This window comes from Zalophus californianus, chromosome 8 (genome assembly GCF_009762305.2).
Source record: "Zalophus californianus isolate mZalCal1 chromosome 8, mZalCal1.pri.v2, whole genome shotgun sequence".
Taxonomy (NCBI): domain Eukaryota; kingdom Metazoa; phylum Chordata; class Mammalia; order Carnivora; family Otariidae; genus Zalophus; species Zalophus californianus.
Window position 1 is genome coordinate 118,542,906 of NC_045602.1, and position 14,532 is coordinate 118,557,437.

The following is a 14,532-nucleotide window of genomic DNA, read 5'->3' on the forward strand; positions in this document are numbered from 1 at the left end:
TGGTCTCTTCACCAGAAAAGGGTGGGCCACACCATGTGCCCCACAAGGGTGGTGACAGTTTTCCTGCCTGTTGTCTTGTGCCTGGCCCATGACTGGTGCCAACAAGCTCAGTTAGTGCTTACTGTGGGGGGGGGGGGGGCGGGGGTGAGCTAGTGCTTCAGGCTTCTTTGTGCTCTTCCAGAAATCCAGGACCATGGTAGGTAGTGGGGTCACTCCTGAGCACGTCCTCTGGGCCAGGCTTCTGATGTATATTCTCTGGTTCTCACAACAGCCCTAGAAAACAGGATTACAATCTCCATTTTGCAGATAAGGAAACCAAGACTTACGGGGGTTAAGGGACATTGCCTGAGTCACTAATAATGTTGGAAACAGGATCAAAACTCAAAACTATACAGTCGTTCTTCCATCTGGCAGGAAGGAAACCTCTAACTTTGTTGGTTGGCTGATACAGTCTTCCCATCTTTTAAGAAAGAAAATTGAGGGCATCCACTTTTGTAGAGCACCCACCTGGCATCACAGGGCACTAGGTGGACTCCTAAGATGAATGAGACACTTAGGAGGCCCTGTCCCCGAGGGGCATACAGTCCCATCACAGGTGAAATGACTGATCACTACACAAAGCAGCATGAAGTCAGTGCTAAGACACAGAGCGGGAATCATGAAGGCAGAGTTCATTCTGCTGCAGATTAAAAGGAACGAAGATCCAGGGAGGCTACACAGAAGAGGTACCTCTTTTTTGGTGGTAAAATATGTCAGGATTTACCATTTTAACCATTGTGACCGTCACCACCACTTATCCACACATTTGATTTTCTTCTTGCAAAACTGAAACTCTGTACCCATTAAACACTCACCCCCCCATCCCTGCTCCCCCCATTTCCCCGGCCCCTGGCAGCCACCCTTGTCCTTTCTGTGAAGCTGATAAGTGACTAAGGAGGTGGCTTCTGGAAGCATGTGAGAGACCTCTAAGGGCAGACACAGATGTCCACCCTTGAGGGGCCACCTTCTTGGATGTGGTGTAGGAACTGTGACCTGGAAATACTGTTTAGTGTAAACACTTGTGCCAAGGGTTACCGTGGAAGCTGCTGGCAAGTCTCTTCAATGTCTTAGTCACTGGCGAAAGTTGTCGGAAGACCGTGTGGCTGCCGGGCTGTTGTGCAGGGGAAAGCTCAGAGGATTACTGACTCAAAACTCTTTGATTGGTGGCAAAAAGGCTGACCCAAAGACTTCAAAATGCTTTCAGAAATTGGCTCCTCGCCCTTTGATTTGCTTTTGGGCTTTATGGCTTGAAATCTCCTCTAGAAGCTCATAAACATGTATTTTCCATATTGATTTGGGGCTGTTGGTAACCTGAGCATTGCCTCTGTGATTTTGAAGCTGCAGAAGCTGACAGGATTTCTCTTTTGATGACGTGTTGATGTGTGCGTGACTTGCCCCAGGTCATGGCTACTGTGACCACTAGAGTGTTTGGAGGCAGGAGAGAATCCTGGAGAGGCGTGCATTTCACCTTGGGCAGCTTGTTACCCTCTCTAAGCCACAGTCCTTCATCTGTGAGGTGGAGATAAGCAGCCTCACCAGGTTCTGTGAGTCCGGGGAGGCACTGTGCACACGCACAGTGCTGACATGCGGCCGGTGCGTAGCACGTGCTTGCTACAGGTCGGACACGTGGCCAGACACATGGCCGGCGTGTAGCATGTGCTTGCCACAGGTCAGCTGCTCTGCTGCTGGGATCCGTGCGTGAGCTCCTCCAGCAAGAAACAGATCGGAGATGCTCAGACCTGCATGATTCTGGCTCTCTGTGTAACTTTGGCTAAGTTAGTAGATAATGTGTTTGAGCCTTGGTTTCCTCTCAGTAAAACACAGACCTGGTGTGTGTGAATATTGCTCAAGTCAAACTACAGTCAGGCGCCTGGGACAGAGTACGTGCTCAGCAAATGGAGGCTCCTTCCCTGGCTTCCTTAGCCTAATCCTTTGACCTGGAGGTGACAGCAGCCTGGACTCAGGTGGACCAGCACCTGGACCAGACTCCTTGGGGCCTGGTGGGGGAGGGGAGGGTGCTTTCCCACCAGCTCAGGTGTCCTCCGGACAATGGGAACATGACCCCTGTTAGCATGATCAGTATCCTTCTTTTTTTTTTTTCTTTTACTCTTTTATTTCTTTTTCTTTTTTTTTTTTCTTTTTTTTTTTTTTAGATTTTATTTTTTTGTCAGAGAGAGCACAGGCAGGGGGAGCGGCAGGCAGAGCAGGCAGAGGGAGAAGCAGGCTCTCCGCCAAGCAAGGAGCTTGATGCGGGACCCGATTCCAGGACCCTGGGATCATGACCTGAGCCGAAGACAGATGCATAACCGACTGAGCCACCCAGGCGTTCCTTTTATTTATGTTTCATGTGCTTGCTTTTTTTTGCTTTTTAAAAAATTTTATTAATTAATTAACACCATACAGTACATCATTAGTTTTTTTGATGTAGTGTCCCATGATTCACTGTTTGCATACAACACCCAGTATCCTTCTCCTTGAAATGGGTGTCATTTTAGTGGAATATACTTGTGTCCTGTAGCTACAGGTAAGTGTCCTCCTTCTAGGGAAGTGTGACACTAGACCTTCCAGGTTCATCATTATCATTAAGGAATCTGTTAGACATGGATTTTCCTTTCCCAGTTTCTAGTCTGTGGTTATGCCTGTGTCTTCCAGAGTTTTCAGTGTGAAAATAGGGGCATTCTTCTCCTCCCCCACCCCCTTCCTCCTGCATTTTTTAAAGGGTGAGCATTTGAGGCTTCAGTTTCAGGGGTCTGGACCAGGCTTGTGAGCTCAGCCCAAGTCTCTGTCCTGAAGACAGTTCTCCCCACCCACCAGCCCCAGGGCCCCTCCCTCTCCCTCTTAACATAAACAGAACAGCTTGTATTCCATGTCTGAATAGTAAACCTGCTGTCTAAAGTTTGCTTAATATTTATGCATTCAGCACTGCTGTCTGTTTTTGAGCTCCATCAAAGCCTTTATTATAAGAGCATTTGAAAATGCTGGGGCAGGAGAGAAGGGAGTTGATGTGCACACCATCTTTTTTGCTCTCTCCAGGCTGACTCACCCTCTTCTCTCCCGCTCTCCCCCAGCCCGCTCTCCCTCTTCCCCACTCCTAGCTCCCCCTTCATCTAGCATCTCTCTTTTTCCTGCATTCTCTCTTCCTTTCTTAGACACACACACACACACACACACACACACACACACACACACACACACACACACACACACACACACACACACACACACACACACACACACACACACACACACACACACACACACACACACACACAGCAAAGAGAACTCTTCCCAAGACCTCTGGGAGGAATCTGTTCAATATTTATAAACTGCTGCAGCAGCTATAATAACCAGAGGTAGCTGGCACCACCAAGATTTGCTCCAAATAGGATTCTACTATGGAAACAAAGAATGAGTAGGGGTAAGGGGAGAGAGTGAGGGCGCGGGGCACAGCTATGCTGGCTCCCAATGGCCGGGGAAGAGCACTGGGGCCTCATCTGACCTAGTTCTGGGCCCAGCTCCATGGCTGGCTTGCTGCGGGACCCTGGCCAGTCACCCGCCCTTCAGAGTTGCACTATTTCTGAGAACCCTGCCAGTTCTGACATTCTGACCCACTCCACATCTGTGGCCACTGGGGCCCCTTTACCACAGGACATGGCATCCAGAGCCTTAGCCTTTGAGAGGACTTTGTAGCCAGAAGCCCTGTGGGGCTGGGCTGCTTTGGAGCACTCACAGAGCAGTTTCTCCCCAGAGGGTGGGGAACAGGCAAGGTGGCATATTGCTTAGTAAAAAGATGCCACTTTGGGGACTGGCTCTCCCGCCCACTGGCTCTTTAGGTGCCTTTTTCCCAACTCTCACATGTTTTGGTTTGAATTTCAGCCTCTCTACCGTCCCAAACTCAGGCACATTGCTCCAGTTCTCTAATAAGCTTCAGTGTCCTCATCTGCAGACAGGGATGGCATTCTCTCCCTTGCACGATTGCTGCCAAGATCAGACGAGTCATCATACCTCCACACCGGGCACCCACTGTGGAGGAGACAGCCCCTCTTCCACATTGTTCCTGTTCTGTTCACAGCCTGTTTCCAGACACCAGCAAATCTGATGGTTTCCTCCTTCCCCACAGAAAGTAACAGGAGACGGGCCATGGGATGGGTACTTCGTGTGCTTGTATTTTTTTCTAAGACCTTGGCCTTTTCTAATCCCCTTGATACGGACTTTGGTTTCCTCTACCTGTGGGTCTCTGGAAAGAGATTAGGTCCCTACAGGGAAGCTGGCTTGAGTTGGAAAATCACTGCCCCAAAGGATCAGACTGTTCCTCCACTTCCTTCCCTCCTGGGTCTGAGAATATATAGGAGAGCAAAGTGTTAGTTCAATCCATTAAGACTCTTGCTTCCAGACCATGCCTCTGGGGGTATTAAATGCTATAATGGTCTTTTCTCTATCTCCTGGGGCAGCAACTACTAGATCATTCACACGTGAGTAAGAGATAGCACTTAGGTACAGCCCTGTAGCTGTCTCTGCAGCCCACATCCTGTTCACCCATCACTCCAGCCCTTTCTTTAAGGGGCCTTTAATAGAAGGCATCACAGCCATTTGCTGGTGGAGGTGATGAATGCATCTAACGGAAGATGACGATTTCCAGGGGGAGACACACAGCTGGCACATGTCTGAATCCCAAATCCCGTTTTCCGGCACATGCCCAAAGTAATAAAGAGGAAGGAGGGAAAATGAAGAAGTGGCAGGAGCAGAGTTATTCCCCAGCACGGTGAGGGTGGGAGGGAGCAAGGGAGGGGTTGCACATTTTCTTCTCTCTCCCCAGTCTTTGTCTGATTTGGATCAGCAGATGTTTTATTATGTAAAAGCCTCTTGCCCAGAGTTGTCTGTTCTACCTGAAGCTGCCCAGTGTGGGGAGCAGGGAGCGGGGCAGGGACACAAGCAGTCACCCTAATCCACTGCTCTGAGAGCTTGTGCACCACGCCGCACTGACAGTTGACCCTCAGCCAGACTCTGCTCGGGGTTCAGCCAAAAGTAAGGCACATGCCTCTGCCTTCCTGAACCTCCCCGTCTAGAGGGAGAGGAGAACAAGTTCAGGGTGGTCTGGAAGTCGGGCCTGTGATGGGGACCCTGGCCTGAGGACAGGAGCCAGAGGAAGAGAGGACCAGGTAGGCTTCACCAAGAAGAGGGCCCTTAAGAGGGGCCTGCAGGTACATGTGGGCTCTCCACACGTGGCACTGCTGGCCTGAGCAAAGGAGCCTCAGGGAGGGAGCTATGTGTCTTGAACATCTGTTATTTGCCAAGTACTTTCCATACATTTTCAGAGGAGACCCTCCCAAGGTCACTTAAGATTGTGAGTCGGAGACAGGGTTCAAACCCAGCCCACGATGTCACACCATCTCCCCTCTGTGAGTTTGTGGGCAGTGAGAACACTGTCCTCCCTTCCCCTTCCAGCACATTCTCTGTCCTTCCTCCTGGGACTCACTACAGGAAGCCCACCCCCACCCCCATGCCCTGCACTCCAGTCCCAAGTCCCACAGCGTTTCTGCACCATATGCCCCCACTTCCTAAAACCAGGGTGACTATATAATTTGAGGGGATACTTTTGAAAATGAAATGGAGAGCTGTAAGCATCGTGCTGGGGTAACTGGGTAAAGTCGATCACGTGGTGAACTACCGTGATGCTCTGATGGTGCTCTCTGGAGATCTGTCTTCACTGTCATCCTCTGTGCCCTCCTCCTTCTTAGAGCATTCCCCTTGCCTTTGTGCTCTCACTGAAACCCACCTCTCCCAGGGGGTGGGCCCTCTCCAGTGGTGGCTCTTTTCTCCCACATCCTGCTGCCACTGAAGACAGGGGAGGAGCATCTCGACACCATTGTTCCTCCCACCTCTCCATTTACCTAAAAACTTCCAGCCAGTGAATCTCACATCCAGGGACTGTACCTTAACCCCTCCTTGGTGGTGCAGCACCTGTTCCCCTCACGGGGAATTCAAGGCTTACTGTCACCTTCTCCACTACTCTGTCATGCTTCTTGGTGATGTCCATATCCACATGTCTCTCTAGCACCCCGCTTCCAGCTTATCTTCAGAATGCATGTAAAATCTGAAGACTTGTCACCCCCGCTGTGACCTTGGTCCCAGCCACCATCAAATCACATCTCCCGCTTTCTGCCCTTGTCCCCTTCAGGGTATCTCCCACACCGCCACCGGAGTGAGCCGTCACTCCTTTGCATAGAGCCCTCCCACAGCTCTGGGTGCAGGGGAAAGGCCAGAGTCCTTGCAGCGGCCCACAGGCCCCGTGGTCTGTGGTCGCTCCTTCCTGTCCCCAGTGCCGAGCTCCGGCCACACGGACCTCCACACTCACCGTCCACATTCAGAGCCTCTTCACTGGCCAGCCCTCTGCCACTCGCTCCCAGGCCTGCCCAGTGGAGTTTGCCTCAGGTCTTCATCATGTCCCTGTGAGGCCTTCTGACAGTCCCCCTCTCGGTGCTATTCATTTGCTTGTTCCCCCACTAGAAAGTAGGCTTCACAAGAGTGGAGATTTTTCATCTCTTTTGATCATTACTTTACCCCTATTGCTTCAAATAGTGGTTCTCAAACTTCCGTGCCTCGTCACTCCCTGGAAGGCTCGTTCACACAGACTGCTGGGTCTGTGTGTGGGTCTGAGTTGGGCCCCCAAATCTGCATTTCTAACAAGTTCCTGCGTGCTGCTGCTGCTGGTCAGAGTCGCACTCTGACGGACACTGGCCAGAGCAAGCGTGCTCATGGCAGGCACCCGCTTCTCGTGGGCCGAGTGACCGCGTGCGTGAGTGAGGGGTGTGGCCGGGGAGGACTCTGAGTGAGGACAGGTGAGCTGGGCCCTGTGCACTGAGCACCACCGGCCACAGCGGCCCTGGGGCGTGCTGTTGGAGGCATTAGCACAGTGTGCGCCTCGGCAGGAGCGGGGATTTAGGGAAGGCCATGCCTCACGCTGCCTTTGTCTCCCCCAGAGTATGCGGAGAACATCGGGGATGGCCGGAGCCCGGAGTTCCGGGAGAACGAGCAAAAGCGCATCCTGGGCTTGCTGGAGAACTTCTAGAAACCCCCTTGGCCTCAGACAGCATGGACTCTCTCTGGGCCTCCATCCAGAAAGTTTTTACATGGCGCCATGTGACTTTTGGGCAAATTAAAGCTAGTTTTGGTATTCCTGGCTGGCATTCTTTGTAGCAGAGCAGTACCCTCTGCTCTTCACCCGGCACTTTCCCAGCAGCTGTCCTGGGACGCCTCTGAGGAAGGTCAGTGGTGGGCCTCACTCGCTGTGAGGGAACGGAGGCTCAGAGAGCATCGCGGTGGCCCCCGCGGCTGCTCCGGAGTCCTGCGGGGAGGCTGCCCGGCTGGAGCGGGGAAGGGGAGCACGTGGACTGGTGACCTCTCTGGGCCTCCCAGCCCTGACCTGAAGAGTGACACAAGGCATGTGGCTCGGGCAGAAGCAGCCCCGGGGAGGCTTCCGGGGCACAGTGAGGCCAGCCACCCAGAGCACACAGACCTTGGAGCAGCATTCCGAACCCTGGCCGCCCGCCAGAACCACTGGTCGGGAGGGGAGCTCAAACAAACACATTATGGTCGTGCCCCCCTCCCCCCGAATGATGAAATCGGGATTTCGGGTACAGCCCGCATGCCAGGATGAGTTCTAGCTCCAGGCAGTTCCGTGCATCAGGGGGAGCACCACTGGGAGGGCGGAAACAGGCCTTGGGCCCAAATTCCAGCCGCCTACCTTCCTTGCTCTGCAGAGGAGGGGTGGGGCTTGGGGGCGAGCTAAGTCATCTAAGCGTGCAGCACCTGGTGGGAACCTGAGAAATGGGGTCTTCTTTGTTCTTCCCTCACACAGCTGGGGCTTCGCATTGGAACCCCACCCATTTTACACAGGGTGTGAGAAAATGGCTCAGCGGCCCATTAGCAGGTTTTTAGTGTCTCCTCATGAATGAGAAGGTGGAGGAACAACCGATCCAGAAAAGCAGGATTTCGTTAAATGGCGTGTTTAGCCCAGAGTCAGCACCCAGGCTACAAAGGGGATACCACACACCCTGCCTGTGCCCGTGGCCAATACTGCCAGGCCGCCCAGCTCTTCTCACTGAACCCCAAGTACAGGGCTGCGGGCGGTCCCCACCATCTGGCCGGAGCTGGCATGCCAGGGGAGACCCGGGCAGCCGCCAGGGAGGATGCCGAATAAGATGGCGCCCGCATCGTGCCCGGCGTTGGGCAAGTGGGAGGGCATCAGGTAAGACCACCCCCGCCCGCCCGGCAGGAAGGCGGACAGCGTGCCCGTCCTTGTCGTGAGGTGGCCGTTCCAGCAGGGCGGTGGCGGGCGGGTGCACCAGGACCTAGCCCAGGATCAGAATGGCCTTACAGTCTCATTTTGGATTTAGGCATTTGGTTTTTCTATTTCACTTTTTTGTAACTACAATAGTGACCGTGTATCGAACACCTGCTATGTGCTCCTTGCTGTACATCCATTCTTTTAACATGCATGACAGTCCTGCGGGCATCGTTATCCCCATTTACGGAAGCGGACACTGGGGTCCCGGAGAGGGTAAGGACCTTGTGCGAGGTCCTGGGGCCGAGAAGCAGCAGCACGTACGTTCAAAGCTGGGCCTGCCTGCCTGCGCCGGCTGCACTCTCCCCTCCACCCAGCTGCTCCGTCTGGGAGACCACCACGGATCACTGACTGACATGATGCTTCGATCGGTTCCACTGTCGATATGTGGTGTAATGAATTCACAAAGAATAAAGCATGTCCAGATGTAACCTGCAGAATCAGAGACTCTTTGAATTAAGGATGATACTTCAGAGAGCATTAGTCCTTCAGCGTTATCCTCTTTTTTTAAATTGTATTTGTTTTTAGCCAGGTAAGGCTTGTCCACAGTACGGAAGTTCAAAATTCAACAAAAAGGTAGGCAGCACCCTCCCATCTCCCGCCCCCTAGATCTCCCTTCCCTTGTCGCCTGTTCGTCCATCCAGAGTTCTGTCCAGCGGTTGTCCAGCTGCCTTCTCCCAAAGCTCCAGGTTTCCCAGAAGCGCATCAGAAGCCAGCATAAAAGGGAGGGTGGGTGGGGCTCGGGCCCGCTCACCCCGCTTCAACCACAGTCGTTCCACTCCGCCTTGCTTCACACGTGGGGGTGCCTCCTCAGGTTTGACAACTCCCTCTGCCAAAAGCAAGTTTCAACTCCTGTCTTCATTTTACAAATGAGGACGTGGTCCCCTTTTCCATCAGTTTTGTGACAGGAGGGTTTGGGGAGGAACATGAAGTATAATCCCTTAAGATTCGGAAGGGGTTATAGCTCAGAAGTGCTGCAGGGACCAAAAAGACGGGATGAGGAGAAATCTTGACCCTCTGCTCTCTGATTTTAACAATCCACCACACAAGGCTAAGAAAAGCTTTTGAGAACAAGGTAAAGACACTCATTACTAAACTTGCTAACCCGTTGGCTCATGGGGTGTGGTCGTCCTACTTTTTGTGGTTGCTCATGACTGAGACCCTGTCTGCCTTGCCAAGCAGCCCCTCCCCTCCAGAAGGACTTCTTGGGCATCCAGTAAAGGCCACCCTTGCCGTATGGTTCTGAACTTGACTTCTGCACCTGCCCACTGTTGGGGCTCCCAAACTCTTTCCTTCAAGCAAAGCCCCCATGGCCATCCTTGTGCCCATAGCTGAGTGGTACCAGCACCCCCCATCCCATGAGGGCAGTATGCCTTTTCCTGTCCAAACACGGCAATAAAGTAGCCTTTAAACAGTATTAGCCAGAATTACTTTGCGAGGGAAGGGAGGATGTCACATACCTCTTCCTTCACAGCTTGCTGCTCTGTGGTGGTCAGCACGCCCGAATTCAGTGGCCTCAAGATGGGCCATGTCTAATTTAAAGAGATTGGCATGCAGACTACATTTCCTCCTTCATCTGGGTGGAAGCGCTTTGTTAAGGAAGCTGGAAGCCACCCTTCTTTGGTCACCCCCCACAGGAGCACCCGTGCCCAGGTGTCGTCCTCTGCCATTACGAAGAGCATCAGTTTAGTGTCTGACAAGAGAGGTGAGACTCACTTTCTTAAAGGCAAAAACTTCTTGATTAGATTTTCTTACCCGACAATAGAGATAAAAAGTGGTTGGTGTCTCAGCGCTGGGCCTCCATTCTCGTGCTGCGGAAAAGACATGTGCTCCTCCAGCCAGCTTTTTCTTGATTAGGTGACACATGCCCTTGGTATAAACTTCAGAAGGTCGTAAGGGCATTCCGTGTGTGGATCTCCCTTCCAGCTGCATCTCCTGGCCCCCCAGCGCCCCTCCCCAGAAGCAAACTGCTGAATAGTTGGAGTGTCCTTTCAGGGGTGTGTTTTCAAGTGAATAAAAATATAACAAAATTGGGAGCATATCATGTTCTCCGTCTGCACCTTGCTTTTCGTTCTATACTCGCCAGACGCACACAGCGGCCCCGCTCCTTCCATAGCTGAGCTTATCTCTGGCAGGGCCACCCATAATTTAGCTAATCACATTCAGGGACATTTAGGTGTCTCCGATCTTTGGCTATCACAATGCTACAGTGAACATCCTTGGTCATTTCACACACGTGTGAGTTTAAACTCCCAAGCGGAATTGCTAAGTCAGAGAATGCGCATCTTTCACGTGATACATACCAGCACGTGGCCCGCCCTCCATCGACAGCCTGCACACGCGCCTCCCCGCACCCTCTCCAGCACGGCGTCCACCTTGGCGTCTCTGCCTCTCTGTTGGCCACAGTGCTTGTTGTCTTCATCTGCATTTCTCTTATGAGTGAAGTCATCAAGTGTTTTAGAAGAATGAATTGATTGCTTCTGTGCCGTTATTAGCTAATACTCATCAAGCTCATTCTGAGCTCAGTGCTTCTCTCCAATTAGCTCGTCTCACCCCCATTCCTAAGGGGTAGGTACTTTATCATCAGCCCCCTTTCACAGTTGAGACCAGATGATGGGGCCTGGGGCTTACAAAGTGACAGAGATGGGCCTGAACAGAAGCAAACTGGTTCCGAATTCCACAGTCCTGACCTCAGAGCCACCCTGTCTCCCAACCAAGTGGCAGGGAAGGGGCTCGAGTGAGGCTGGAGAGCGGCAGCAGGCCACTGGGGAGGCCCCCCACCCGACCCCATCCATACAGAACACATCGGAAGCAGAAAGCCTTTGGCACAGGTTTGCAGGAAGCCCCGGAGAAGCAGCCCGTCGGCGGCCTCACGACTGAAGCCCACAGTGGCTGTGCAGGCCCCGCTCCCTGAGCCCCTCACCCCCACATCTGAGCAGCTGGCTGCAATACTCACCTGTATGGGGACCCTGGCTGCTCTACCATGTGGAAAGGGAAGTCCAAGAAACATCTGGAAGGTTAGGCTTTCTCTCTGCAGCTATGGGGAGGAGGAGCTACCTTCCATCAGCTTGTAGTGAGGATCCTTGCCCCCCGCCTGTCCGCTGAGCCCAGACTCCTACTCTGCACCCCCCCAACCCATGTTACATGTCACTGTAACCTCCCAGGGCACGTCTTCCAGCTGCACCCCTGCTCTGGGCGGGGCCCTGTGCTGGGCACAGGGGGCGTGCACCCCAGGCTGAAAGGCAGTGTTAACTCTGCGCAGTTGCCCAACAGGGTGTCACAAGGAAGCGATAACGAGCTTTAACAGAGGCGAAGGACAGAGAAGGCCCCCAAACCTGACAGGAGGCATCAGGAAAGAGGCCAGTGGACCGTATCTGTATCTTGAGTGACGTTCACAGGGGTGTTAAGATGGCCACGAGTCTCAAAAAGTAAGAGGTAGAAAGGCCTTTGAGGCAGAGGGAATTGCACAGGCAAAGGGCTCGGGGCCGGATAAAACGGACCTTTGGGGATGCCAGGACTGCCCTGATCCATACCTGGGCAGGGCAAGGGTTGAATGAGCTCCTGGCTATGGCAAAACCCGATGGAATCACAGGCGTGTTGATTCCTCTGCTTTCTGGAAGCTTGGGGTCATGTCTAGTCACAGAGCTTGTTCTAGGACATGTTGCCTCCCCTTCTTGCAGGCTCCCACAGTCCTCGAATGATGGGGAAAGAGATTCTGACCCCTGAAGCAGGATCCAGCCTCGCACGTTTGTCTGGGGAGTAACCAGGCCCCAGATAACGCTGGTAATAGCTGAGCAACAAGCAAGGCCTCCACCCCTGAGGCAGCAGGAAGGCTGTGGGAGGCCTCTAGGAAGGAGGTGGGAGAAGCCACCGGAGGTGGGTCTGCAGAAGCCAGGACCCAGGTCTGGCCACAGCCGAGGAAGGTTTTAGTTAGCCCGGCCCCAGCTCCTGGGTGGGGCGTCAGTGAGCAGGACCATCCGGGAAATGCCCAGGAGCAGAAGGGCAGGACACTGGGGCCTCAAGTCCAGCCTCCGTCAGACAAGAGCATGGCCCTTACCCTCTTGGAGTCTCAGCTCTTCTTCATTCCAGGACTGCATGAGAGGGTCTCTGAGGGGTCAGCTTGTGGAAATCCACACCTGCGACCAGCTCAGGGTACCCACCCCATCATTTACTGAACACCCACCATAAGCTGTGTGGACAAGACAGACATTGTCGCTGGCCTCAAGGAGCTCCCATCCTCGTGGGACAGACCGAAAGACAATAAACAGGTAAACAAACAGAATGAGTACTGGGGTGTTCTAAAAGGAGCAAACAGGGTACAAAGTGATAGAGACTAGGCAACGGGGGGCTGAGCTGAGGTTAGGTGGGCCGGGAAGTCCTCTTTGGTGAGGTGATTTTGAGCTAAGCTCTGAATGACATCAAGGAGCCTGGGGGCCTAAGCTGGGGAAAGAGGGGTCTAAGCAGAGCCCGGAGGCAAAGGCTTTGAGGCAGAGGGAGAGCACCATCATTCTCCAGAAAATAGCCAGGAGCCGTGGTGGCTGGACCCATGTGGGAGGCAGGGGCTGCTGGGGGAGCAAACCAGAGAGGTGGGCAGGGGCCAGATCTTGCAGGGCCCTGAAGCCCACGGAGCAGTTTGGGCCAGGAAAGAATGCCATCTGATTTTTGAAAAGGTTCCTTCGCTTGGTGGAGGGCTCGTTGTGGAGAACAGAGTGGAAGCAGGAGCCCCAAGAAGAGGCTAGTGCACGCCCCCAGGGAGGAGATGCTGGTGCTGTGGGCCAGGAGGAGGTGGTCTGTGGGGACAGGCTGAGGCAGAGCAATGGGTCACCATGCAGGGAGGGGCCCTGCTCAGGGAGTTGTTCCCCAGCCCTGAGGGCTGGGAGCCACTTGATGGCCCAACCAGAGGCAGGTGGGGCCGGCAGACAGAGCTGCTCAGTATATAAATATCTTTAATGAATAAATAGAAGTGCTTTTAGGGCTGGCGGAGTCGTATCATTTCCACCTGCCGTAAAATTTCCTTAGAAGCGGGCGCTGCAGGGGGAGAGGAATGACTGCAATGAATCTGCCCACCCACCCCCGGGCCCTGCCTCCACTCTGGGCCTATTCAGCCCCAGTCCCTGGAGAATCCGGACCCAGGCCCTCCTCCCCAGGCCTTCCTGGGGACCCCGCGGAAGTCTGGTCCTTTCCTGCCCCAGCCCCCCCCCCCCCCAACCAGGACAGGCAAGAAGTAGCAGTGGGCAGGGACCTCACTCCCCTTGGGAATCAGACACAACAATTCCTCCCCCCACCCCTGCCCCCTGCCTTCAGCCCCTCCCCAGGACGGCAGGGACTTTACCCCCTCCCCACTAGTGCAGATTAGATGGGTTTCAGAGAAGGTAGGAACCAACGCTGCTGAATTCCAGGAACAGAGCTGGGGGAAAGCATGCCCGGGGTCAGACCGTTTGACAAACGAGCAAACAGGCCCAAGAAAGTAGGGGACTGTCCTAAGATCACTCATGATCAGCAGAGCCAGTCCTCCCAAACCACCATAGTGGGGGCTACATTATTTAGCACCAACTATATGTCTGGCTCTGTACTAAGCACTTGGTAAGCGCCGTTTTATTGCCTCCTCCCTACATTGCTGTGATGGGGAGATTAGCACCATACCATTTTGCAGATGAGAACACTAAGGCCCAGAGAGAAGTAGGATCCAGGTCACCGCCTCTGTTAGCGACAGCCAGATGAGAGTCTGTCTCCACCCGACCACAGCAGCCTTTTTCTCCTTTATGCAAGTGTTCTGGAGCTCAAATTGTTTTTCCTGAGACCTTCCAAAGACTGGAGTAGAAAATGTACTGATTGCCTACTACGTGCCAGGTAGTCTCTGAACTGAAGGCCACCGTCCCCAGCACCTGGCTGCGTCCCTGGAGCATCTTCCAACGTTGCCATGCTCACCTCCATTTTATAAATAAAAGGAAGCACAGAGAGGTCAAAAAATGTGCCCAAGGTCACACAGCTGTGTCACGGAGGCCAGCTATTCACTTGGGGGCCCTCAGGCCCCTCCCCAGGCCCCATGGCCACCCTCCCCCAGCCAGTGGTGTCCGGCCAGGAAGCCTGGCCAAATGGACGAGCATAGCTGGCAACCTGCCTGAGCCCATGGTTATCAGTTAAGCTCA

At 53.7% G+C, this 14,532-nt stretch overlaps 1 protein-coding gene across 1 annotated transcript in view; it reads left to right on the top strand.

Annotated features, from left to right (window-relative positions):
- CTNNBL1 (catenin beta like 1) overlaps nt 1–7,215 on the top strand; it is a 161,698-nt gene extending 154,483 nt beyond the window's left edge. The window contains exon 16 of the mRNA XM_027623383.1: nt 7,020–7,215. Within this exon, the coding sequence (XP_027479184.1) occupies nt 7,020–7,108 (89 nt within the window). The 3' untranslated portion in view covers nt 7,109–7,215. The remainder of the gene's footprint in view (nt 1–7,019) is intronic.
- The last annotated feature ends 7,317 nt before the right edge of the window (nt 7,216–14,532 follow it).